This window comes from Chionomys nivalis, chromosome 5 (genome assembly GCF_950005125.1).
Source record: "Chionomys nivalis chromosome 5, mChiNiv1.1, whole genome shotgun sequence".
In the NCBI taxonomy this organism is placed as follows: Eukaryota; Metazoa; Chordata; class Mammalia; order Rodentia; family Cricetidae; genus Chionomys; species Chionomys nivalis.
Genome location: NC_080090.1, coordinates 45,351,160 through 45,379,007, shown reverse-complemented (window position 1 = coordinate 45,379,007; position 27,848 = coordinate 45,351,160). Strand labels below are relative to the sequence as shown.

Here is a 27,848-nt window from a genome sequence, read left to right as displayed (position 1 = left end):
ACCTACTGAAGTTAAGAATGTTTTCAAAACTGCTGCTATAGTGGAGGGGATGCGTGGCTCCAGGAATGTTATCCAGACTTCGTGGTGAGATGGTCGAGCAGAGCAGGAAGCCCAATGAGATGCTGGCACACCTCTTTGACCAGCATCAGTGGAGTGTACTGAGGGGCTGCTGCCTGAGATGCCCGTGCCAGTAGCTTCCGCGGGGGATGCTACGGACCATCCTGGGAACCTTCTGGGAGGTGCTGGGGATCCAGCTGAGGAGCTGCCTTTGTTGCTGGTGTGCTGTCTTCTGAGTGCTGAGATCTGTGTGAAGCTGGGTGGGTGCCAACAGGGAACTCAATGGCAGCACTTGGGGAAGTGAGCCGCCCCCAGGCACCTGTGCTCACCGTGTTCCTCCTCTTACATCTCTTCTAGTGTCTTCTACAAAGTTCTCTAGCAGGGCATCTGGAAAGGAGAAATGTTCTTGGGGCCCACGCCTGTATCACAAAGCAGTTTTGATGGTATTCTTTTAGTACAGTCCAATTGATACCAAAAGTTAACCATCTGGATAACTTAGGTAAAAATTTAAAAAATAACTTAGATTCAGAGAGAGAGAGAGAGAGAGAGAGAGAGATCAATTTGAAAGACTTATGTAAGTCATGTGTAATTCAAGCATTATAGAGGTTGAACCAGGAAAATTGCTGATTCTGAGGTGAGTCTGAGCTGTGGTGTGAGACAGTCTCAAAAAAAAAAAATGAAAAAACAAAACAAAAACAAAACCCAAACTGTGCTGGGATTAAAGGTGTGTACCACCACTGCCCGGCTCCAACTTACTGTTTTATAAAAAGTCAAATTAAACATACCCATATAATATGATCTAACTGTTCTACTACAAGAGAAATGGAAGGTTCGGTCGACATGAAAATGTGCCTACAGTCCTTGTTGAATGTTGGGTAGAAATGGGAGTGGCCAGCCCTGACTTTCTAAATTTCGACTTTTATTTTTTGAGACAAGGTCTGCTATGTGTGCCTGAAACTACAATCCTAAAACTCACTGTGGAGCTAGGCTCATCTTGAACTCACAATTCTCCTGCTTCAGTTCCCTCAGTCCTGAGACTATGGGCCTGTGCTGTGGCCTCAACATTTTTGACTTGTTTTGAAAGTACAAAAACAAAGCATTCAGCCTTACAGCATTAACTAGTGTGTTAGCCGTAGGTTTTTAGCCATTCCCTTTATGAGATTAAGGAGATTCCAACGTATTTCTACCCTGCTGAGAGGGTGTGAACATTACCAGGGTCTCTGTGCATTTATTGTGAGGACTGTACAGTCTTCCTGTGTGTGCACGAGTGTGTGTGTGTGTGTGTGTGTACATGTGTGTATATACATGTGTGTACATGTGTGTGTGTATACATGCGCGCGCGTGTGTGTACATGTGTGAATGTTTGCATAGACCAGAGAACAACTTGTCTTCAAGTCACTCTCCCCCTGATATTTTCAAACAAAGGCTCTTGGAGTAACTGGTGCTGATGAGCCGGCTGACCTTGGTCGCCAGTGAGCTTGGGTGACCCTGCTGACGCTGACCCCCATGTGACAGTATCGGTGCAGCAGGCGCTTTACCAGACTGTCCCTCTCCCTAGCTGCAGTCCCCTCTCCTGTGGTCTGCCGACCACACTGGCTGGTTTCTAAGGGCGGAAGCAGCTAATAGACTTATGTTCCGGTGATAGTCTTTTCAGCTATTACGCTTTAGTCTCCAGGTTTCTGGGTGGGTCTGTGAGTGTGTTACGGGTCTTCTTTATCGATGCCTGTGGGAGGAGCTGTTCACAGGCCTTTCGCATGAGGATTGGCCTAAGGACTGGTCATTTGTATGGAGCAGGTGATGCACTTCTTTAATATAGGATTGGATACTCAGTGAAGCAACCGGGGCTTGATTTGTTTCTTTGCTGACATCAGGTTACTATCTCATTGTTGATTTCTCTGTATAAGACATTAAGCAGACTGCTCATTGTCTCTGAGCCTCAGTTTTCCACATCTATAAAATGCATATTATACTACATGATTTCAAAACATACTACAAAGCTGTAGCAATCAAAGCATAGATGCAATTGGCATAGAAATAAACAGACCAGTGGAATGAGTTCGAGAGTCTAGAAAGAAGCCCGTACGTCTATATGCATCTGGATCTGACAAAGGTGATAAGAACACATATCATAAAAACACAGTTTGGAAAGGACAAATTAAAATGAAAGTGAATGGTGCGGGGAAAGTTGAATATATGCGGGCAAGAGAAGAAAATTAGAAAGAACCCCCTCTCTCAGCAGTTACAAAAACCCATCCAGAATGAATAAAAGACTTAAATGTGGAATAAATAGAGAAAAAACACACAAGAAATCATTGAGAACATTTATATATTTGGGGTAGGACCCTAGAGTACAGGAAACAAATCAAAACTGACACATAGATTCAAACAAATTGAAAGGTTTCTGCAAACCCCAAACAACCCATGAAAAGTTGGCATCTCAGAAGGACTTGGAGGAATGAACGGCAGATGCTTTTTAAAAGGCCCAGTATGCACTAATCTGCAAGAAAATGCAAATTCAACCACCAGGATATCATTTTGCTCCAGTAAGAATGACCATGATAAAAAGATTGAAGGTAATTGTGTGCAGCAACTCAAAATAAATAAATAAACAAGGAAGCGGCTACCCTCTCTCTCCCTGCTGGGGAGGGGAAGAAAGCAGGCTCTGGCCAGGAAGTGGAGAAAGACAGCCCTGCTGAAGGATGTAATTAGCATAGCGAGAACGGCAAACACTAAAAAAGTTCCCTGATAAATTAAGAATAGTGCTGCCGTACGATCTGATCCGGCAATTTCACTCCTAGACAAACATCTAGAGGAAATAGGATCAGTGTTCACAAGAGATGCCTCTACTCTCAGTATATTGCAGCAGAGTTCAAGGGGGTAAGAAGGAGAGACAGCCAGGTGTCCATCAGATGATGGATACACGAAGGACATACAGCCCAGATACACAGTAGAGTGTTACAGAAAGAAAACAGAATCCTGTCTATCCTATGGCAACATGGATAGATACAGACCGTGTCGTGAAGTAAGCAAGGCATAGAAGAACAAGTGTCCCAGGAGTCATTTGTACATGGCGTGTGAGAGCGTGCATCATTTGAACTATGGAGAGTAGTGAGGACCGGAGACTGAGGAGATGAGGGAGAGAAGGATGGGTAAAGAGAAGGACGGGTAAAATAAGTCAGACTCTGTTTATATATTGGAACTCAGAAGGCTGGAAGAAAAAATTTTAGATGTTTCTACCACAAATGAATGTGTTTCACCTGATTCAAACACTATATAATATGTACACAGATCAAAGTATAGCATTAGGCCATTGATATTTATAATTTTTGTTTTTTTGTTTTGTTTTGTTTTTCGAGACAGGGTTTCTCTGTAGCTTTGGAGCCTTTCCTGGAACTCCCTTTGTAGACCAGGCTGGCCTCGAACTTACAGAGATCTGCCTGCCTCTGCCTCCCGAGTGCTGGGATTAAAGGCGTGCGCCACCACTGCCCGGCTCTATAATTTTTGTTTTTATCTATAAACTAAAAGTTAATTTAAATCAAAAGTAAGAAAAATACAAATTATCTTGATCTTAATGGGTATTATATGTAGATATCAATACATCTATTGAATTATCATACTGTACCCTGTACATGTGCAATTCTACATTTGTCAAAAATATGTTATGTTAGGGCTGTTATGTGACTCAGCTCATAGAGACTTCCATGTCAAAGCCCTGAACTCAAAGCTCAGCATAAACGGGCAGGTGGCTCATGTCTATAATTCCAGCACTTTGGACATTGAGGAGGATCAGAAGTTCAAGGTCATCCTTAGCCACATAGTGCATTTTGCACCAGAGGTGAAGGTCATCTCTGAGGTACACAAGACCCTGACTCAGAATGTACTATTTTAAGTGAAAAAACAAATTATCACCAGTCTTCGTGTCCAGCGTGGCTTGGTCCTGGACACCTGATGGGGAAGGCAGGAGAACGAAGAACAGACACTAAAGAAAAACCAGACACACAGGTGAAGAAAAGCTTGGGTTAGATGGCCTGCATGCACTCTGATGGACAGGCAGCAACTTGTCTGAACTTAGACTGTGTGTTGTTCAGAGTCGAGAGAATGACTTAGATGTAGGAGTAGGTCTCCGTGGGCAGCAGTCTCGGGCTGTAAACATCAGGGAGGAAGAAGCTGCGGTGGACTTCTTTGCACACACTGGTCAATGGTTAGTAAACACTTGTACACATTGCTAACGTTTGCACTCAGGCCGGAGGGAGGCTTTGACAATTTCCCATGGGTTAGGGCATTGGTCGTGGCCTGTGTCAACAATACGCATTCATTCAGGATTTCATATGCTCACTCTTTATATATTCACGTAAGGCTCCTTTGGCTGCCCACAACCAGTTATTAAATATTGTACTCATATAGTTTTATGTAATATATAAAATTTCAATATTGAATTATTTAATTTTACTGTTGCACTAGTTTCCACTATGCTACTATGCTATGCTATTTTAATACTTATTTTTTTTGCAGATATGGCGAGTTAGTGCCAATAATTGCTATTTAATTTCAGGTTCTCAGATCTTCATGGTGGCTGTTCAGGATTACCATATTTTACTGTTTTCTCTCTTTCCTTGCCCTCACCTCCCCTATCCTTCCTTCCCCTTCACCACCCTCTCGTCCCTCACCTCCACTTCCCTCTCTTTCCTCTTTTCCCTCCTTGAGATGGGATCTCACTGTGTACCCAATCTGGTCTTGAACTCTTGGTTTTACTGCCTTAGCTCCTAAGTGCTGGGACTTCAAGAATCTAGTCACGGAGGCTCAGATTATATATATATATAATATATATTTATAAAATATATATTTATAATATATATTTATAATATATATAATATATATTTATAAAATATATACTTATAATATATATTTATAATATATAATATATTTATAAAACACATATAATATATATTTATAAAATATATATAACATATATATATTTAAAAAATATATATTTAAAAAATATATAATATATATTTAAAAAATATATAATATATAATATATATTTAAAAAATTGTCATAACATTTGCATGCCTGTCATTTATTAGAAAATATATCATAGCATCCTTTTTTTTTTCTTGCTGATTTTTTTATTAATTAATTAATTAAATTATTAAAGATTTCTGCCTCTTCCCCGCCACCACCTCCCATTCCCTCCCCCTCCCCCACCCCCTATTTATTCTATTTTTAGAGTTTCCACAGTTACAGGGACAGCAAATAAGATTATTATTTTTCAATTTCAGCTGTCCATTTTTAGCTGTTTTGACCAATTTCTTCTTTTATCTTCTCTTTGATTGTTCTTTGGGACAGGGTCTCACTGGTTAACGCATGCTGCCCTGTCTCGTTTTTTGAGCTGGGATCACAGGCTCAGCCACCACATCCACTTTTCCCCCCTCAGATGCAGCTTTGACACAGCTATATGCATAACTGCTACAGTCTTACTAAGTATTTGAGACCAGTAAAGTAAAACTCACAAGATCAACAAGACTTCCATCTGCTTCAGTGAGCAAGACTGGCTTTAGAGTATTTTACAAAGATGAATCCCATTGTGTCTGTCAGTTTACAGAGCACAGTATGGTAGAATATATGTGAACTAAGATTGGGGGTGGACAGAAGATGTGGGGGACACTCTGTGAATGCATAGAGAGGACACTAGTGACCTTGCAGAGTGTCAGACACTAGGGCCTGCTAATCCTGGGGAAAGACAGTAACACGTTGCTCTGTTTTGTGAATTGTAGCTGACTTTGGACTGGCAAAGCAAAAACAGGAAAGCAGTAAGCTCACGTCTGTGGTGGGAACGATCCTCTATTCTTGGTAAGGATAATTGTTTTATAACTCTCCAGTGGCACACTTAACAATTTTGAACTTCTGTTACTGTTCTTGCTTGCAAAGAGAATAGAGTTTGAAAAGGAAGATTATTGAGTAAGTTTTGGGTCCCTAGGTAGTTCACAAGAAAAGAATTGTGTATCATGTGTATTTAGAGCCTATTTATATTCCTTTGAGGGACTACATTCTCTAACTTTCCATTAAAATAATCAATCCTGACACACAATCTGCAGATGAATGAGGGCATGAGCTGCCCGCAGGACACCACGAGCATCCCATGACTTGCACGCAGTGACCGGGTATCTTCGTACCTGGGGAAGGATTTCTGTGTCCTCTTCCCTGTCCGGGAGCTGGACAGTTACAGGGACTGAGTCAATGCTGTTGCATCTCGAGCAGATGACAAGGCAGGTGCTTTGATCCCTGTCCCAGAGGCTGGATAAGGGAGTGCTCTGTTGAGATTATCAGAGAGACACTTGCAACACACTGTGCACACCATGAAGGTTCCTTTGCCAGACCCTTATGGGACTTGTCACATGGCCCCTACCCTGGTAAACATGTGTGGAGTAAAATAATGTTTTCTCAGAGAAATATTCTGAGCTCTCATTTAACAAACGACCAACAAGTCTCCAGTTTTCCCCATCTAACCAATGGTTAAACACTGCATCCTAGGGAGAGAGCTAGAATGATCCTAAGGCATGTTGGGAACTTGTCTGGGAGCAGCAATGCTACTTTGCAAAGTCTCTTTATGGAGCATTTAGAGAAATGCCTGCTGAGGGCAGCCTTCTGTCTGTCTTGCTAGAACTGCTTCTTTTACTTTGGAAACTGGGTCGTGGGAAGATGGAGAGATGCTGCTGACCTTACCAGCATTTCTTCATCCATTCTTCCATTGAAGGGCATCTAGGTTGTTTCCAGGTTCTGGCTATAACAAACAATGCTGCTATGAACATAGTTGAACAAATGCCTTTGTCATATGATAGGGCATCTCTTGGGTATATTCCCAAGAGTGGTATTACTGGATCTTGGGGTAGGTTGATCCCAAATTTCCTGAGAAATCACCACACTGATTTCCAAAGTGGTTGCACAAGTTTGCATTCCTACCAGCAATGGATAAGTGTGCCCCTTACTCCACAACCTCTCCAGCAATGGCTATCATTGATGTTCTTGATTTTAGCCATTCTGACAGGTGTAAGATGGTATCTCAAAGTTGTTTTAATTTGTATTTCCCTTATCGCTAAGGAGGTTGAGCATGACCTTAAGTGTCTTTTGGCCATTTGAATTTCTTCTGTTGAGAATTCTCTGTTCAATTCAGTGCCCCATTTTTTAATTGGGTTAATTAGCATTTTAAAGTCTAGTTTCTTGAGTTCTTTATATATTTTGGAGATCAGACCTTTGTCTGTTGCAGGGTTGGTGAAGATCTTCTCCTAGTCAGTGGGTTGCCCTTTTGTCTTAGTGACAGTGTCCTTTGCTTTACAGAAGCTTCTCAGTTTCAGGAGGTCCCATTTATTCAATGTTGTCCTTAATGTCTGTGCTGCTGGGATGTATGTAGGAAGTGATCTCCTGTGCCCATATGTTGTAGAGTACTTCCCACTTTTTCTTCTATCAGGTTCAGTGTGTTCAGACTGATATTGAGGTCTTTAATCCATTTGGACTTGAGTTTTGTGCATGGCGATAGATATGGATCTATTTTCATTCTTCTACAGGTTGACAACCAATTCTGCCAGCACCATTTGTTGAAGATGCTTTCTTTCTTCCATTGAATACTTTTAGCTCCTTTATCAAAAATGAGGTGTTCATAGGTTTGTGGGTTAAAATCAGGGTCTTGTACTCGATTCCATTGATCGACTTCTCTGTTTTTATGCCAATACCAAGCTGTTTTCAATACTGAAGCTCTGTAATTGAGTTTGAAGTCAGGAATGGTAATGCCTCCAGAAGTTCCTTTATTGTATAAGATTGTTTTGGCTATCCTGGGTTTTTTGTTTTTCCATATAAAGTTGATTAATGTCCTCTCAAGATCTGTGAAGAATTTTGATGGGATTTTAATGGGGATTGCATTGAATCTATAAATTGCCCTTGGTAGAATTGCCATTTTTACTATGTTGACCCTCCCAATCCAAGAGCAAGGGAGATCCTTCCATTTTCTGGTATCCTCCTCAATTTCTTTCTTCAAAGACTTCAAGTTCTTGTCAAGTAGATCCTTCACTTCCTTGGTTAGAGTTACCCCAAGATATTTTATGTTATTTGTGGCTATCGTGAAGGGTGATGCTTCTCTGATTTCCCTCTCTGCTTCCTTATCCTTTGTGTATAGGAAGGCAACTGATTTTTTGCAATTGATCTTGTATCCTGCCACGCTACTAAAGGTGTTTATCAACTGTAGGAGTTCTTTGCTAGAGTTTTTGGGGTCGCTTATGTACACTATCATATCATCTGCAAATAATGAAAGTTTAACTTCTTCCTTTCCAATTTGAATCCCTTTGATTCCCTTATGTTGTCTTATTGCTCTTGCTAGAACTTCAAGCACTATATTGAAGAGGTATGGAGAGAGTGGACATCCTTGTCGTGTTCCTGATTTTAGTGGGATGGCTTTGAGTTTCTCTCCATTTAATTTGATGTTAGCTGTCGGCTTGCTATAAATAGCTTTTATTATAGTTAGGTACGACCCTTGTATCCCTAATCTCTCTAAGACCTTTATAAAGGGATGTTGAATTTTGTCAAACGCTTTTTCAGCATTTAATAAAATGATCATATGGATTTTTCTTTCAGTTTATTTATATGATGGATTACATTGATAGATTTTCATATGTTGAACCAGTCCTGCATTCCTGGGATGAAGCCTACTTGATCATAATGGATAATTTTTCTAATGTGTTTTTGGATTCGGTTTGCCAGTATTTTATTGAGGATTTTCGCATCGATGTTCATGAGGGAGATTGGCCTGTAGTTCTCTTTCTTGGTTGGGTCTTTGAGTGGTTTTGGTATAAGAGTAACTGCAGCTTCATAAAAGGAATTTGGCAATGACTTCTCTGTTTCTATATTGTGAAATACATTAAGGAGTATAGGTATTAGGTCTTCTTGGAAGTTCTGGTAGAATTCTGCATTGAAGCCGTCTGGACCTGGGCTTTTTTTGGTAGGGAGGTTTTTTTATAACAACTTCTAATTCTTCGCGACTAACAGGTCTATTTAGATTGTTCATCTGGTCCTGGTTACCTTTGGTATATGGTACTTATCTAAAGAAGTGTCCATTTCTTTTACATTTTCCAATTTTGTGGCATACAGGCTTTTGTAGTAAGATCTAATGATTCTCTGAATTTCCTCTGTGTCTGTGGTTATGTCTCCCTTTTCATTTCTGATCTTGTTAATTTGCGTATTCTCTCTCCGCCGTTTGATTAGTTTGGATAGGGGTTTATCAATCTTGTTGATTTTCTCCAAGAACCAGCTTTTTGTTTCATTGGTTCTTTGGATTGTTTTCTGTGTTTCTATTTTGTTGATTTCAGCCCTCAGTTTGATTATTTCCAGTCTTCTACTCCTCCTAGGTGAGTCTGCTTCTTTTTTTTTCTAGAGCTTTCAGGTGGGCTGTTAAGTCTCCAATGTGTGCTTTCTCCCTTTTCTTTCTTTCTTTCTTTCTTTTTCTTTTTCTTTTTTTTTTTTTTTTGGATTTTTCGAGACAAGGTTTCTCCGTAGCTTTTGGTTCCTGTCCTGAAACTAGCTCTTGTAGACCAGGCTGGCCTCGAACTCACAGAGCTCCGTTTTCTTTAAGTGGGCACTTAGTGCTGTTAACTTTCCTCTTAGCACTGCTTTCATAGTGTCCTATAGGTTTGAGTATGTTGAGTCTTTGTTTTCATTGAATTCAAGAAAGACTTTAATTTCTTTCTTTATTTCTTCCTTGACCCAGGTGTGGTTCAGTAGTTAACTGTCCAGTTTCCATGAGTTTGTAGGCTTTCTGGGGGTAGCATTGTTGTTGAATTCTAACTTTAATCCATGGTGATCTGATAAGACACAGGCAGTTACTAATATTTTTTTGTAATTGTGTAAGTTTGATTTGTTACCGAGTATGTGGTCAATTTTCGAGAAGGTTCCATGAGCTGCAGAGAAGAAGGTATATTCTTTCCTATTTGGGTGGAATGTTCTATAGATGTCTGTTAAGTCCATTTGATTCATTACCTCCCTTAATCCTCTTATTTCTCTGTTAGGTTTCTGTCTGATTGACCTGTCCATTGGTGAGAGAGGAGTGTTGAAATCTCCTACTATTAGTGTGTGTGGTTTGATGACTGCCTTGAGTTTTAGTAATGTTTCTTTTACATAAGTTGGTGCTTTTATATTAGGGGCATAGATATTCAGGATTGAGACTTTGTCCTGATGAATTGTTCCTATTATGAGTAAAAAATGTCCCTCTCCATCTCTTCTGATTGATTTTAGTTTGAAGTCAACTTTGTTAGAAATTATTATGGCCTCACCTGCTTGTTTCTTAGGTCCGTTTGCTTGATAAACCTTTTCCCAGCCCTTTACTCTGAGTAGATGTCTGTCTTTGTGGTTGAGGTGTGTTTCTTGTAAACAGCAGAATGTTGGATCCTGTTTTCGTATTCAATCTCTTAGCCTGTGCCTCTTTATAGGTGAGTTGAGTCCATTGATATTAAGTGATATTAATGACCAGTGGTTGTTAACTCCGGTCATCTTTCTTTCTTTCTTTCTTTCTTTCTTTCTTTCTTTCTTTCTTTCTTTCTTTCTTTCTTTCTTTCTTTCTTTCTTTCTTTCTTTTTTGGTAGTAGAGTTTGTGTGTTTCCCTTCTTCGGGTTGTGCTGGTGAAGGGTCATTAGATGTCTGAGTTATTGTGGGCATTGTTGAACTCCTTGGGTTGTGATTTTCCTTCAATTACTTTCTGTAAGGCTGCCAGCATTTCTTAAACACCCGAGTTGATCTTCCTGTTTAACTCCTTAAGCACAAGGCTGACCCCCTCAGTACTCATTCTGGGGATAATTCAGTCACAAAACATTAACTCTTTACACATTTTGTCTCAACAGATCTTACTACCAAAATTACATGACATTGAGATACAGAGTTAAATTTCAGTTAGTCATATTTAATATTAAATTTTTATTGCCAGGATATATAAAACTAAATTCAGAATGCTAATATTTTAATTCAAACCAGGATTTTAGTGTACGAAATACTGGATTTCTTTATGACACACACGTGTACATGCATATATGTATATACATGTGTGTATGTGTTTTATGTATCATTTTACCTTGCCCAGACTTGCCCCATCTCATCCATCCCTTGTTAGTCTCATTCATTCTGCTCATATATATACATATATATATATATATATATATATATATATATATATATAGTGTGTGTGTGCAAATATATATGTATGTAGAATTGAGTGAGAGAAAATGCTTGTCTTTTTACTTTTTTATCCTCCCTTATTATTCCTCCCCATTACACCCTTCCTCCCCATCTCACAACCCTCTTCTACTTAATGCCATTCATTCATTTTTTTCATTCATTCAAATATGGATTTTGCAGATGAGAGAACCTAAGTTCTAGTCATCTTTCTAAGGCTGACTAGTAATGTTCTCCAGTTCTCTTGGCTTCTCTTGCTGAAATGTCACAGTTTATAGTGGAATAAAATTCTCTCTCTCTCTCTCTCTCTCTCTCTCTCTCTCTCACGCACACACATATATACTTCATTTTTCTTCATCAGTTTATCAGTTGACAGATATCTAGACTTACTCCACATCTTGGCTATTGTGACTAGTAAAGCCACACAGACAGGCTTGCAAACATCTCAGTCACGTCTGGCTTTATTCTTTCTACCACGGTGTGCTTTTTTTTTTTTTTTTTTATGTGTCTAAGTGTCTGCTTGCAAGTATGTACATGCACCATGTGTGCCTCATGCCTGCAGAGGCCAGAAGAGGGCACCAGGTTTTTCTAGAATTGCAGTTCTAGCAGGTTGTGCTCCACCCCGAGGAACCAAACCCAGGTCCTCTGCAAGAGCATCAGTGCGCTTACTGCTACATCACCTCCTCACCCCCTCCCTCACAGTGTTTTAGAATGATTGATGTACAGGTCTTTTATCTCCTTGGTCAGGTCTATTCCTGTATTTTTTCACTATTATTTTGAAGCTATTATAAATGGAATTTTCCCCTCCTGATTTTCTTCTTGGCAAGTTCATTATTGGTAAATAGAAAAGCTACTGAGTTTTGTATGTTGATTTTATGTCCTGGTATTTGCTGAAGTATTTATCACTTAACAGTTTTCCTGGGGAATCTTTCATGTGTTTTTATTTGCATATATTAATTATACATAATGATGGATTTCATTCTGACACTTTCATATCTCTATCTATCCATCTCTCTATATATGTATATGTATAATGTATTTTGACCACACTCTCCATTTAACACCCTCTTTCATCCTTCTCCCATCTGTGGACCCTCTTTTTCTTCCCAGTTCATTTCTGGTTTTATGATCCCATGAGTTGAGAGGGGCTTACAGGAACATGGACAGCCTACCAGTCGCTCTAATGGTGCCGTCTTCCATTGCAACTAAGAACTGCCTTATCAGTTCTCAGGGAGAGGGGAGGCTTTACGAGAGAGACCCTTTCTCCTCATGAACAGTACCTGACTGTAAATCCTCAGAGAGAGGGGACCTCATAATTATAAATAATGCCTTGAGTCTTGAGCTTGGAAGAAAGCCATTCTTTTTTTTTGTTTTTTTAAGACAGGTTTCTCCGTGTAGCCCTTGCTGTCCTAGAATTCACTTTGAGGACCAGCCTGACCTTGAACTCACAGAGATCTGCATGTCTCTGCCTCCTGAGGGCTAGGATTAAAGGCATGCACCACCACTGCCCAGTGAAAACTGTTTTTTGGTTTTTGGTTGTTTTTTTTCCCCTGTAAGACATCTTCCTTCATCATTCTCCTCCCCACTGACTGTTTGTTCAGTTTTTTAAAGTGTGCATCCTTTGGGACTGGCTTCCTCTCTCCACCTGGCCTCTGCTCTGATGCCACTGCAGCCCACATGTTCGCTCTGGTCACCTGTGTCCCTATAGATCCAGCCCCTGCATCTTACCTCTCTCTAACCTTGTGTTATACAGGTGGACCCCAGTGTAAGGTCTTATAATTTAGCGACAGGACAAAAGTGGCATACATCCAGTGGAACTGCCTTTGAACCTTTTCTTTCTTGTGAGCTTCTGGGTTGAGTCTTTAGGCTGAGCCCCAGCTTTCAGGCAGCCACACAATTGAGGCCAGTTCTTTGCACAGTTCCATGGATCTAAGTCTGTGGTTCCCCACCTTCCTTATGCAGTTCCTCATGTTGTGGTAATCCCTATTATAAATTCATTTTCATTACTACTTTATAACTGCAATTTTGCTACTGTTATGAATCATAAATATGGTGGCTTTTTTTTTTGAGACAGAAGGTTTCCACAGGGGTTGCGACCCACAGGTTGAGAACCACTGGTCTAAACTTTGCCATGCACAAATGAGGTGAAGTGTGATATTCATTTTTTGGCTTAAAACTTTTTCAACTTACAAAGGCCTCTGGGAGGTGGCCTTATCATAGGTGAGAAGCAACCCCATTTTAGCTGCATAGTTTTGAGCTATTGTATACCACTGTCTCCCCAGGGCCTACCGTGGGACTGGCAGAATCTTAGTAAATATTTTGAAGTGAGGCGATCTAACTAAAATTAGGTCAAGCCATTCCATATGATGGTGGGTGAAAGTCTGGTGCGCTAATGAGGTGGCTTCATGGACTTCCTTCGCTTGGGCTCCATGGCGCCTCAAGTGGCACCATGTCTGTGTTAGTTTATTTTTCTATTTATTCTATTTTTAGAGTTTCCACAGTTACAGGGACAGCAAATAATGGCATTGAGTAGGCTAAAAGATTGGAATGATTTGGAATTATTGAGACAAATATTCTTGTATACTCGACACATCGTTCTTAGGGAAATGGCAAGGAGGAACCTGCAGAATAAGGGTAGAGTAGCGATGGAGGCTGGGGGCTGGCTGTAGGACACACAGACTGTGCTGATGGAGGGGCTGGCTGTAGGACACACAGGCTGTACTGATGGAGGCTGCGGGCTGACCATAGGACACACAGGCTGTACTGATGGAGGGGCTGGCCGTAGGACACACAGGCTGTACTGATGGAGGCTGGGGGCTGGCCGTAGGACACACAGACTGTGCTGATGGAGGGGCTGGCTGTAGGACACACAGGCTGTACTGATGGAGGGGCTGGCTGTAGGACACACAGGCTGTACTGATGGAGGGGCTGTTCGTAGGACACACAGGCTGTACTGATGGGGGCTGGGGACTGACCATGGGACACACAGACTGTACTGATGGAGGTGGGGGCTGACTGTAGGACACACAGACTGTACTAATGGAGGTGGGGGCTGACCGTAGGACACACAGACTGTACTGATGGGGGCTGGGGACTGACCATGGGACACACAGACTGGAATTAGAATGCCTGGTTTTAAATTGGACTGTAAAACTCTGGTCTCCATTTCCTTGTCTACAGTATGGACATAATAAACACACTGCCCATCTCTTTGGCCTGTTGTAAAATCCAATGTGACGTTCATGCATGACGTCTAGCATACATGTCTAGCTCTATGAGCTTGCCGAAGCTGAATTATTGTTACGACTGGAGGTGGTTGGTACTTATGGGAAAAAACAGAAGAGACGACCCTAAGAATCGCATTTGCTCCATGATCATTACAGGGGGGTGCACTCTTTTCCGTGTTCATCCGTAGCTCCTTTCTTCCTCCACCCTCTCGGGTCGATATTTTTGGTCCCTTAGTGACTGCTTCAGGGTTTTTATGACAACCAGACCAAGAAGCAGAGAATTTCAAGATGAAAGGAAACTCTTCTTAGAGTGCAGAGTCAGAAACCTGCAGAGTAGAGCTGTCTCCAGTGTGCTGGGAGCTGCAGGGCAGAGCTGTCTCCAGTGTGCTGGGAGCTGCAGGGCAGAGCTGTCTCCAGTGTGCTGGGAGCTGCAGGGCAGAGCTGTCTCCAGCGTGCTGGGAGCTGCAGGGCAGAGCTGTCTCCAGCGTGCTGGGAGCTGCAGGGCAGAGCTGTCTCCAGCGTGCTGGGAGCTGCAGGGCAGAGCTGTCTCCAGCGTGCTGGGAGCTGCAGGGCAGAGCTGTCTCCAGCGTGCTGGGAGCTGCAGGGCAGAGCTGTCTCCAGTGTGCTCGGAGCTGCTGTGCCGGGAGTGTTTGTCAGTAACTATCTCTGTTAGACTTTTTGTGTGTGGATAAGATTATCTAAATAATGTTATCTCTCTCTGGTCTTGACCTCTCCCATCTCTTGAAAATTCATAGGCATTCACCACACACACACACACACACACTCGTTGGAGTAGGAAGAAAAGAGAAACAGAGGGAGAGAGACAGAGGCTTTATTACCCACTTAGGTTAGATAGCAGAGGATTTTGAGGCAACTCAGAATCTAATTGCATAAATTAAATTCTAAGTACATCTTAAAGACTCAGAGGAATAGGTCACGTGGTCCCCTGGATTCAAACAGAAGCTGCTAAGTGGAGAGCAGGTATTGGAGGTGTCCCTGCACCGTTCATCTGCCGCTCACCACGGAGCTTTACTTGCAGGGATTACACACCCATACAGAGCTTACTGGGTGGCAGGCCTGCCCCGTGTTTTAATCTTCAGGCCTCTGATGAGATGAGGACTACGCTCCCCAGTAACCTTAGGGGAGTGAGGTCAAGCTTTCTTTTTTAATGTCACGCATCTTGTAAGCGAAGGAGCCTGAATCTAACGTGGACAGCCATAGCCCGCCTCTTGGGCCTCAGCACTTGCCGTCCTGCCTGCTGCATGAGTCTGCATGAATAACCTCAGGTGTAAGATTTCCCCTCAAATTGTGTTCTGGATCAAACCCTTGGCTCTATGATGGGTAATGGTTTACATTTGGATCTAATAACCATTAGTTTAATGGTACCCACATAGGAATAATCATTCAATTATTGTATCAATGTTATAAGAGCCAACAGTAATTAGCAGAAGCACAAGGAAGGGACGGAGGTCCTGTGATGGATATTTCTTTGTTCTGTATAAAGCAGGCCAAGTGTCCTATCATACTGTAGAACAATTTTAGTTGATGTATCTCCCTGTTTGTAAATCTGAGTTCATTTTCCCCTGGTATATCAATTGGCATTATAGGTAGCCATTTTGTCTTCTATGTCAGGGAGTTTCCTTTTGACTTAATGTTTTCAGCTTCTATGGGGCAGGAATGATGTGCTCTCTTCTGTAACTGCTTCTGGCTAAACTGGGGCATAGTTTGTCAGGGCTCAGGAAAGCTGAACGGCTAGTCAAAGGCTGGGCGATGGGACATTTGTCAGAAGCTTTTGATTAGCTGATCCAGGTGAAGAGGCAGGGAGCAATCACATTGGCTGGACTGGTTCCCATCAGCTTTCAGCCAATCCAGAGCTCAACAGCTTGCAGTTTGCAGATGCTCCCTGGTCAGTGTGTCTGTCTGTCAGGTGGCAGATGCTCCCTGGTCAGTGTGTCTGTCTGTCAGGTGGCAGGTGCTCCCAGGTCAGTGTATCTGTTTGTCAGGTGGCAGATGCTCCCTGGTCAGTATATCTGTCTGTCAGGTGGCAGATGCTCCCTGGTCAGTGTGTCTGTCTGTCAGGTGGCAGTCTGCCGAGATGAATAGAGACTAGGAACAGAAGTTAAAACGCAGGAACTTAAAGAAGAACCTTGCATTTGGAACTTTCTTGATTCACCTGTGTCAGGTGGAGCCAAGCTTTATAACCCGTTTTGGATTTTTTGAAGCTTATCTGAATTTTAGTCTACTAAAGGATATGAAAGTTTCTGATCTATAACCTCACAATTCTATTGAAATCGACATTGTAGAAGAGCACTATTGGGCGTCCGTAGAGCATGGATCCGATTTACACCTTTGAGTCAGAGCAAAGGCTATGGCTTTGGGTTAAAAAGCATGAACATCTTTTTCTTAAGTATAGAGAGTCTGATATACATTTTAGCCCAATAAAAGGCACCTTTAGTTCATTCTATGTTAGAAGATAATCAAAGGAAACTTAAAACCCTGAGCTTGTGACTGAACAGTGAATAGTCAGTGCTATACCAGTTTATCAGAAGTCTAGTTGTCAATGATAAAATTTTGAACCGTTGAAATTTCAGTGTAATAATGTCTTTATAGTTGATATTTATATATCTTAAATCATTTTTCAAGACCCTGAGAACTTATTTATGTTTTTACATCCTCAGACCCTTTTTCTTATCAGAACTTTTTCTTAGACCACCAGAACTTAGACCATGCATGGACTTCACTCATTCACCAGAGACACAAGGTATCACTGGGGACAGTCATTGCAAAGGTTTTTTTTTTTTAGTGGAAAGTCACCTCTGGAATCTGTTCAATATGAAACCTGTGAACAAAGCCAACCTGTCTGTCTTTTTTTAAAACAAGAAACCTAGGAGTTTCACTAACTAACGAGCTAACAAGGCAGCTGCAGCCTTGGGGGAAGGAGCTGATTGTCTGCCGTTGACTGGCTAACAAAGTTACAGTTAGCCTAGCCATCGGTGTGACCAGAGACTTGAGCAGGTTCTTGTGGTCCCCGTGGCATTCAGTGCAGGGATATCAGGACAACAGCCATGGCTGCCAGGCCTGGAAGGTGTGAAACTTTCTTGTGGAGCATGATTATGGGAGGAAGTGACCTCACTTTGTCTAGGTGAAGTGGGGCAATCAGCTCTCCAGTGTCTTGTTTGTCCACAGTTTGGGCTAGCCTTGGCTGCAAATGAGGAGGCATTGGGGCAATCCTTCTCAGTGGTCGGCATTGCCACAGTCTAGGTGGAGTTGTCAGTCTTTGAGTTCGTTGTCTTCTTGGAGACCTTGGGGGCCACTGCTATGATCTGGGAGTCTCTGTTATATAAGTATAAATTTCTTAAATGCCATATTCAGCAAAAATTTATTAAGGATAGTCCCAAACATCTCAAAGCTTAATCATCTTTAACAGTTTATAATAAAAACAACAATTTTTGAATTGAAGCATTTTTAGTATCAAGAAATGACTTTAAATGTAGTCCATATGGAGACCGGAAACTTTCCTAATCCCTACATAATACACCATATTACAGAGCACAACAGTTCCCTGTGTGACTCAGTTTATCAAAATAATTACAGCATAGGAATGCTAGCAAGAACAGGGAGGTTAGATATACATCTTTAAATCAGTCTCCATTGACCTGAATAGACCTGAACTAAGGAGAGATATTCTATAAGGAAGTGCTTCCAAGTTCTTTGTCAAACTGCCTAGGTCACTGTCTTATTGCATCATAAGATAGGAATATCCCATTCTCTGGTGTTTAGTTTTGGCCCTAAGTTTTAACTTTTTATTTATCTATTCATCATGATCATATATTAAAAAAGATGTCATAATGAAATATCTTGTAAATTTAGACATGTCCTCTAGCCCTTGTACATTTAAACATAGCTAGAGCTTCTTTTAATATCAAGTTTTTAAATTTTGTATAAAGCTCTAAAATTTCCTTTTAAAGAAGTTTAAAAACTCTTATCTGTATGTTCTGATAATATCAAAATAAAATGCCACTTTTATTTCAAGAGTGAAGGCATAGAGTACATTCATAATCTGGATAAGGGGAAGCCAAGTTCCAACAGTGTAAAGAATTAAAAGCTCAATATTTGGTATTTATTCACAATGCTTTGGGTTTTCCTGAGTGCTTGGATCACCCCTTTGGCCCCACCCTCAGTATATACATGGCCTTCCTTCTAGATTCCAGCCTGCTCCATTTCATTGCAGCTGGCATTTCTTGTGGCTCTCACATGGCTCCAACATTTCCAAAGCTCCCAGGGTCCGCCATTGCATCTGGGTGCTCTTTGGGAACTCCCATACTGCTGTATTTTACAAGCTTCCACTGTTTCCCATAACCCATTTATGTCTTTAAAATCTGTTGCAAAGTTTGGCTGCGAGCACAAGGTACGTTCTTGCATATGAAAGCAGGTAGGTGCGGCTTGAATACCTTATTAAACAAGGATTGTTTTAAAATCCTATATTATACAAACATGGTTTTTAGCACAGGAATTACATAAAAATCTTATACCAATTTGAAAGTATCCCCAGAGACCTGTTGTTTCCTTGCCTGGCTCATACCATGTAATTGCCCCCAGTCAAGATGGTGGTGAAGCCATGATATCCCTTTTCTTCCTAGTCAAAATGGCGACTATCCACATGGTGGCCCTAGTTAAGATGAAGGCAGTCCACATGTTGCTTCCAAGGATGGCTCCAACCCCAAGTTATGAATTTTAAGTGAACTTTTGCTACAGATGTTACAGATCTTTAACCATACCCAATAATTTGTAAGTCATTAATCTACAATCAAGATACATAGAACACAGTACATCCGTACATCTGAGATCAGCCAGAAACAAACATGCAGTGGCCATATAAATTTCCATATTTAATTGAGTCTGATGCAGTTCTGTGCTGCTCCATGTTTGCAACAACACACAAAATAGACAAAACGTTTCCTGTAGCTCTGGTGTTTCAGGGGAGGAGTGGTACCTTGTGAGCTTCTGAGTTCATTTTTTCGTGGGCACAGTGATGTTGTAGCAGGGCTGGCTGCCACTGGCTTCCTCCCTGGAGAACACTGCCCATTGGCCCCAAGTGTTGTATTCTGTGAATCCCATGCCATGAAAGCCCCAGCATACTGACACTTTCGGATGTGAGATTTTGTTGCAGATTGTGTTCAACACTACTCTGGTGTTGGAGCAGTGGCTGCTTAAAGAGAGCCACAGCTGAGGTGGCACCATCTACCGTCAAGTCAGAGCACATAAAAGATAGAACAGACACGACAAAACACAAAGCCAAAGAGACAACAGAAAAACAAAGAACCAACAACAGGAAGCATGGGGTTGGGTGGAGTGGGGGTGTCCCCAGGATTTAGGCTTGCTGGGGTCTCCATATGTTAATCCTGAAATTTGCCAGAAAACAAAAAACAGTTTAACCATTTTGACCAAATTAAAGGATGCTTTAATGTTAATGTTAAATATTGACCGAGATAGAATTTGGTCAGGACCATCACCTGAAAATTGTCTGAGTGACTGGCTCCCAGGCATGTGTTATTGGGGCTTATATGGACAAAACCCGTAGGCCACCATACTTTCCCATGAGGCTTTGTTGTTATTTTCAAGAACTACAACTCCCAGAATCCCAGGAGGTTACCTGATGTTTGGGAAGGTGGGGCCTACAGGTTAACTTTGGGTCTAACACCTTCTTGGCTCCTGAATAAAGCCCACGCCTCTCAATGTGCTTAAGTGTCCTCCCTGTGTGGTCTCCTCTGCATTCAGTTCTTATTTTAGTAGCAGAGTTGAAGTCTGTAAATACGAGCAGTGCCCTGGAGCCCTAGCAGTGGGCTAAGCAGTTGGGGCTCACTAGGCAGCATTCTCTTCCCTCAGCACCAAGAGAACATGGTACAGATGCAGGCTGAATGCTTTGCTTCTTTCTTTGTGATGATCAGCAAGCTGAATTTTCCTGGTCTTGAATTTTACTCTCTGAAATGATGTGTGTATCCTTGTGTGCGTATGAAGGAAGGAGGGAGAAAGAGAATCGTGGGGGGCAGATCACTATAGTTTACATAGTGGAACTGTTAAGAGATGGATGGATAAGATCTGGGATTGATGGATGATGGGTTGGATTGATGGATGGATAGATGGATGGATAGATGAGATGGATGGATGAGATGGATTGAGTGGATGGATGGATGAGATAGATTGAATGGATGGATGGATGAGATGGATGGGTGGATAGATGGATGGATGAGATGGATGGATAGATGGATAGATTGAATGGATGGATAGGATAGATGGATGGATGGATGGATGGATGGATGGGATGGATGGACAGATAGATGAATGGATTGAATGGATGGATGGATTGGTGGGTGGGTGGATAGATGAGATGGATGAGATGGATGGGATGGATAGATGGATGGAATGGATGATGGATATATATAGGATAGATGGATATTGTTTGTATTTAGCAGAAAGTCAAGAAATATCTGAAAGCAACAGCTTCATCTTTAGGGAAATTCTTGCCCTGCCCTTGACCCAGTCATACACATGGTTTAAATGTTGTTTGATGAGTCTTATTGCTTTGGAAATCTTGCCTCCTTATCTGTATAGATGGGTGGGCCAACCCTAGAATTCTTGCCTCTGTGATGCAGACTCAGCTTTGCCTAATCTGCTTTGAGCAGGAGCATTTGGTGCCATAGGAGGTGAGCACTCAGCGGGAAGGAGAAGGGGATGGCAGTGAGGAGAAGGGAGATGAGGAACGCTGCCCCGGGTCTAGGTTTCATGTCCCGGGTTAAGTTGCAGTTTGCGCTTCTGTACTCACTGGGACCTCGCCCATAGTCCTCCGTTTCCTCACCTCACATTCCTTTCTTTTATTTATAATGTGTCTCTTATTTTGATTTGCTCTGTAAGCATTTCCTGAGGCAAATATCCACTAGAGTGGTTGATTCTGGAGGTGAATCTGGAACACATGGTAGAGGTGGTAAGGCCAGAAGTAGAGAAAGCAGACAGAAACATTCTTGTTAGGGTCTTCTCTGCTCCTATGCTTGTTGAAGACCTCAGGAGCTTCTCTTACTCAGAATTATCCCTCCCTAAGGAAGAGACTGAAGTGCACGTTCCTGTCAGTCTGAAGGGCCAGTCCTGAGTGCCTGAGCATGCCAGGCCTCTTAACCAGCAGATACAGGGGACAAAAGGGTTAGCCCTGTCTGTGCAGACTGCAGATGGCTGGAATTCTGTCCTATGTGTTCAGGAAGGTGCCAGCAGGACATCCCTGGCATTTGTGTTAACTAGAGACACATCTAGACAGACACAACAAAGATACACTTGCAGGGTTAGCGCCCAAGGCCTCAAAGGCTTTGAGTATGCTAAACTATGATCCCTCTCGTCTCAGAAAAACAAAACAAAACTGAAACTTTCCTCTTATTCTGCAGACATACTCATCTGTCTTGACAGGTGAGCTTCACCAGAGAAGCCCCACAGAGTTAGGAAGAGTGAAGCTACCCCAGTGGTACTCCACAGTATGCGTGTAGCATCCTCCCCGCCCCAGCGCTGATTGCACCGGTCTGCAGATCATTCCAGGTCATTTGCAAGCTCCCAAGCTGACACTGACAAAACTGTAGGGGGTGGGATGTCCCTCTGTGAAGATTTGTACTCCTCTCCACTGCTCTTTGTTGGTCTCACTCAGGATCAAGAAGACATACTTCACATTCAGAAAGGGCCTTTGTATAATCACATGTTGTAGTTGAGAGACTTCAATTTCTTTTACAACTCACCATAATTATTTTGTCTGGTTTTGTACTTGATTTCTTTTCAGAAAGCTGGTGATAATTGGTTTGAATACAAATGAAATGTCTATGATGTCACCCAATAATGCCAGCTGTTCTGTCCCCATTAAAAACATCCTTAGAGAAAGCAAGTGGCAATTGGATATACAGTGAGAGACTCCAAGACTGGGGATTGAATTTAATTTGTGTTTGTGACTCAATAGGCTGGCCATCTTGACACCTGGAGTCTGGCACTGTACAAGTGTGACATGCTTGCTAACTTGCTCAGACTGTACTTTGTATTCAACTGGGCTCCCAGTCAGGTTCTCAGGGACCATAAAGCAGTGGACTAGAAAAACCTGGCCTGCTCATTTCCTTAACCAAGAGTCTTCAGAGTAAAGAGTTTATTCGGTTTACACATCTCAGGTACAGTTCATTTCTGAGGGAAGCCAAGGCAGGAACTCTAGACAGGAACTGAAGCAGAGACTCTGGAGGAATGCTACACACTGGCTTGCTCTTCAGAGGGGGCTGGGTCCTCTCACTCTGTACTCCTGTCGGGTAAAGGGGGAAGTCTCTGATTGGTGCCTTACACATGTTTCTAACTGCTTGGGGCCTGTGGATGTTACCTAGCCTGGAAGCTACAACATCTAAAGTGTTCCTAACCAATGAAAGTAATAGTAAGGGAAAAGACAGATAGATTGCCACTAGAATATATGTTATGATCCATAAAAACATAGAAATAATTGAAAGTATTACTAGCAAGCAGGAAGTACTCCATGGCCGCTGCTTCATTTCATGTCTCAGTTTGATGACTTGAGAAAATGGAGCTGGGGTGGGTCCCCCAGGAGGTTACAGGTGTGCAGAGCTGGCGGGTCCCACAGGAGATTATGGGTGTGCAGAGCTGGCGGGGGGGGGTTCCCACAGGAGGTTACAGGTGTGCAGAGCTGGGGTGGGCCCCACAGGAGGTTACAGGTGTGCAGATCTGGGGGGAATCCCACAGGAGGTTACAGGTGTGCAGAGCTGGGGGGTCCCCCACAAGAGGTTACAGGTGTGTAGAACTGGGGTGGGTCCCCACAGGAGGTTACAGGTGTGTTGAGCATTTAGAGACTTGGAGGAAAGACAGATTCCAACACAGGAAGGTTCGTCACCCTGGTCATCCTGAGGAAACAGTGAGCTGTGTAGGAGGTGGAGTTTGGGTTAGTTTTGCTTTAAAGAGAAAAGCAGAGACATAGCAAACAGGGTGCAAAGATTCAAGCTTGGATTTGTGTGATACCATAACATGTTAAAAAAAAAATTCAGATACAGCTGGCAGGACAGCACTATTCTTAGGGATTTCTGGCGAATGGCAGATGATTAACAATGGACTGCATACAATCTCCTTCTGTTCGCTTAGAGTTCTGATCACTCTTCAGTGTTTGGTTGAGAAAAGACAAAAGGGTGAGACCCTGCACTAAAAGTGTGTAGCCGTCTCTGCCCCGGGGTGGCCCAATCGTCCACTTTAGTAGCAGCTGTGTGAGTCACTTGCTAACAGCGGCTCCTCAGCCAGGCCCCGAGCAGTGTGGAGACCTAGATGGCGCATTTTGCAAGAAATCCCTGAGGAAGATTCTTCTTCTTCCCTCTTTTCTAGTCTTTTCAGAATTGTATTTCCAAAGATACAGCAATATGCCATGTTTTCCAGCTGTTCAGATTGAATAGAATTTGAGGGAAGAGTTAATACCTTATGAATAGTCCCTAACATCATCAAAACGGGGCTCTTTGCACCTTAATCTCAGCAGGGTCGAGACTGTATGAAGAAGATGGGAGATAGCAGAGCTGGACAGAGTCCATGGCGGAGTAGGGGAAATTAGCCGTGGAGGGTGGCAGATGGGGTCTTGTATTCACTGTCCGTCCATGGGGGCATGTGCTGTTCCTAGGGCAGCATAATCTTGAGTGCTGCTTTCTGCTTCATTGCACAGCCTCCAGGCATGACTCAGCAGTCCCCCCCAGAGCCCCTGAAACCCCCTACTAGCCTTTAACAAACATCATTTCTGTATAGGTGAACACTAGAGCTATAGAGCTTTTGGGGCAGGAAGGATTTGTAATGTAACACATAGGAATCAAGAGAGGGGACATTGTGGATGTGCTTTCTTCAATTTCATCATCCTCACCAGAGCAGGGAAGGGGTGCAGATGTGGCTTTGGATCCCCCCATACCCCTTTTTGATTAACAACCGTAGATGACATGTTGTGATTACTGTTTCTAAATCCTGTGCTTTTCATGGTTGTAGATAGTAGTTTTGGTAGTCTACGATAAGAATCATCTTTTAGTGGTCAAAGTTTACACAGTGGCCTTGCTTGACTTCCTGGTCATGCTAATTGACCCTGTAGGGAGTCCCGAGAAGGTAGGGACCCTCTGGACTGCACTTGGCAGAGGCCCTGGTGCAGAAGCCATGTGGTCTCCCCAGCATGAATGAGGAATCAATTCTGATGAGCTAGGCAGATGAATGTGTGAGGAAACAGGAGTCTCCGTGGAACGAGCTGCCAAAGGGCAGGGCAGGTAGGGGAAAGAACGTCCTTGTATGGCCCTTGCTGTAGCCTCTACCCATCATTACTCACCATTGCCTGTGTCTCCTGGTCTCTCTGTGTTGTCTGATATGACAAAGTGTATATAGGAGTAGATGCACCTCATCAACTGTGACCTCATCTTATTGTGATTGTATCTTGAAAGCAAAGACATGTTTGTAGGGCTGAGCTTTGGGACTCCACTGGATCCGCTCGTCAGACACAGGTTAACCCATGGCCCTTTGGAGGCTTGAAAAGATGTAATTTGCTGGGCAAGAGAAATAAGGCACTTAATTTGGAATATGTTGACTTTGGATTGTTTTAAAAATAATAACACAGTATGTCTCAAAAAGTTACATGATGTTGCAGCTGTTGCTGCAATGCAAGTCCTGGGAAAATGAACTTAAAGAAAGTGCGTCTTTGACTTGTGGTTACAGAGTTTTGATCTGTGGCCATTTGACTTCATTGTTTCTGGGCCAGTAAAGAGGTGAAACATCATGGTGGCAAGCCAGTCTGAAGCTGCTCACCTCATGGTGGCCAGGAAGCATCCAGGGACAAAATTCACACTTCAAGGACATCCATCGTGACCTGTCTTTTAAGTAGTCCCTGTCAGGTGTTCACTACCTCCTAATAATTCATCAAATTATTAATAATGAATGAGTGTATCCACTGATGAGGTCAAGTCCTCATGATCTAATTATCTCCAAAGGCCTCATCTCTCAACACTGCATTACTGCAGACCAAGCTTTTAGCACATTGTTTGTGGGAGATCAGGAGCATCCACAGTCATTCTGTGCAACTTTCTATGAAATAATTCATGCCAAAGACTGGATGGTAGGAGACAGACAGACAGACAGACAGACAGACAGACAGACAGATGGAGAAGAGATGGGGGGCAGGAAGAAGGAAAGCCAGGAGAGAGCAGCATCAGATGAGACAGTTCCTATCAAGGCAGAGATCTTTGCTGTGGTCAATGGCAGCTAGCGGTACAGACACCAAGCACTAAGAGCTGTTCTTTCCAGGGTGATGTTATGGGTCCCGTGTCAAAGACCAAAAAACACCCATGGGCCTATAGATGAGCAGGGATGGATTGATTGATTACCCATTGAGTCAAGGGCTGAGATAAGGCATTGGGACTGAGGGCTGAGGTGGAGATGGAAGGCAAAGAGAGGTAACGTAGGGATGCAGGAGGAGCTAGGGTCGCAGCCAGAAGAGGCTCTCAGGGAAGTTGGAACCCGGAGTCTGAGGATACTTGCTTTAATACAGGAAAGCCAAGAGGAAAGGAGAGGTGCTACCCACCTGCATGCCAATTCAAATTGTGGTTCTGTATTTTTACTGCTAAAAGAGACTTCTAAAAAAAATCTCTGGACACTGTTGAGTTAGACATTCTGGCCCTTAAAAAACCCCTTTTATCTATTAAATATAGCTCTGCACAGGGTAATTTGCAGTAATAGCTTGGGCGAGAGTGTTCAGACAGCCCTGGGTTGTTTGAGGTCATGTTTTTAGAAGGCTCTTACTTGACTGGGATGACTGCGGATGCTGTAATTATCTACATTTTAGATCCTGACTAGCTGTTACAACTTGGAAAGGTGCAAGTGGTAGCTTTTAAATGTTGGTTTGCATTTGAGGGAAAGATATTTCCCAGCATTGAACTATTCAAAATACCTGTAGAGCTTTTGATGTGAAAAGGAGATTTTATACAGGCTCATCTTAAAGCGTATATTAATTACAGGTTAATAAAAGTACATTTTATAGTTCTTGCCCTAAAGTTTCTGGCAATGATAGCTTTTGGAAAACAACATGTATTGGATTGTTTATTATCATTATAAAAGAAGTTAGCATTGGTTGAAAGAATTTGAAAAATGCATAAACATATTGAGAAAAATGTAGATTACATATATTTTTACCACCTACCATTAACCATTCAATATTTTTTCATTCTTTTATATTGTGAAACATTTTGTAAGTATAACAAATGTGCATTTATATATACTAGGTTTCAAATACATTCTATTCTATTCTATTTATTTGTTTTGAAGAAAAAGAAAAGACAGCATGGAAGTCAGGAAAGGACATTGCCAGGAAAGAGGAGAAATGGGGTTTGGCAGGTCAGGGTAACCAAGCGGAGTCAATATAGCCAATGTACAGTATATGCATGTATGAAGATTTGCAGCAGGACCCGGGATTTTGTATAATCAGTACTCACTGAAACTTTCCCAAAGGAAAGAACGTTATTGGATCCTCACCGCCTTCTACGTTTCTCTTCCCTCCCAGAGAGAGACACTCTCTGGACGCTGGTCCTCCCTCCCTGTTCACTCCTATACCTTGCTCAGCATGCAGTTGCTCATTGTTAGCTTACAGAAGTGCCAGTGTCCAGAAAGTCAACCTCAGAAGCTCCTGTAGGGAAAGGGCTGAGCTATGCAGAGTGGGAGAGGCTGTGCCAGCAATGCAGATGAGTTGACTTGCATGACTGGTGAGCTGGTGGGGAACTAACTGGTCTGGACTGAGACTGCCACGCAGTGCAGGCAAATCTACATGCATGGCCGGTGGGCCTGGGGGGAAGGGACAACTCTGAACTGTGATTGCCAGCAATGCAGACTAGTCTATAGTCATGATTGATTGCCTGGGGGGACAGAAGAACTTCCTTCCCATGTCTGGTATAGGAACGGTAGCTTCCTAGCCACTTGCAAACTCTGCCAGGTAAAACCTTATAGCTGTCAAGAATCCCTGACATAGGTGGGAACTCGGTCTGACCCTGAGCTCCTCCATCTGGGAACTGGTTGGATTCTTTTGAGGAGCTGCCACATTGTCTTCCATGATGGTAGTGTATTCTCCCATGTTGGGGATTCTCTTACTTTCTTCATACTGTTTACGTGTGTAGCGACAGGAGTGGGTGTGGCAGACGATCTCACTGTCCTTTGATGGGTTTTCACCTGTGGCTAGTGAAGTTGGATAACAGTCTTCGCCATGCAAATTTTCTGTTGTTTTTTATTACTGTGAATATATTGTCCAACAATGAGCAGGAATTAAGGTAGAAGGTGGAATGGGGGGGGTGC

General features: G+C 42.5%; 1 protein-coding gene across 1 annotated transcript in view; it reads left to right on the top strand.

The window, feature by feature from the left end:
* Positions 1–27,848, top strand: part of Nek10 (NIMA related kinase 10) — a 181,546-nt gene that overhangs the window by 72,473 nt on the left and 81,225 nt on the right. Inside the window, exon 23 of the mRNA XM_057769925.1 lies at positions 5,832–5,907. Coding sequence (XP_057625908.1) covers positions 5,832–5,907 — 76 coding nt within the window. The remainder of the gene's footprint in view (positions 1–5,831; positions 5,908–27,848) is intronic.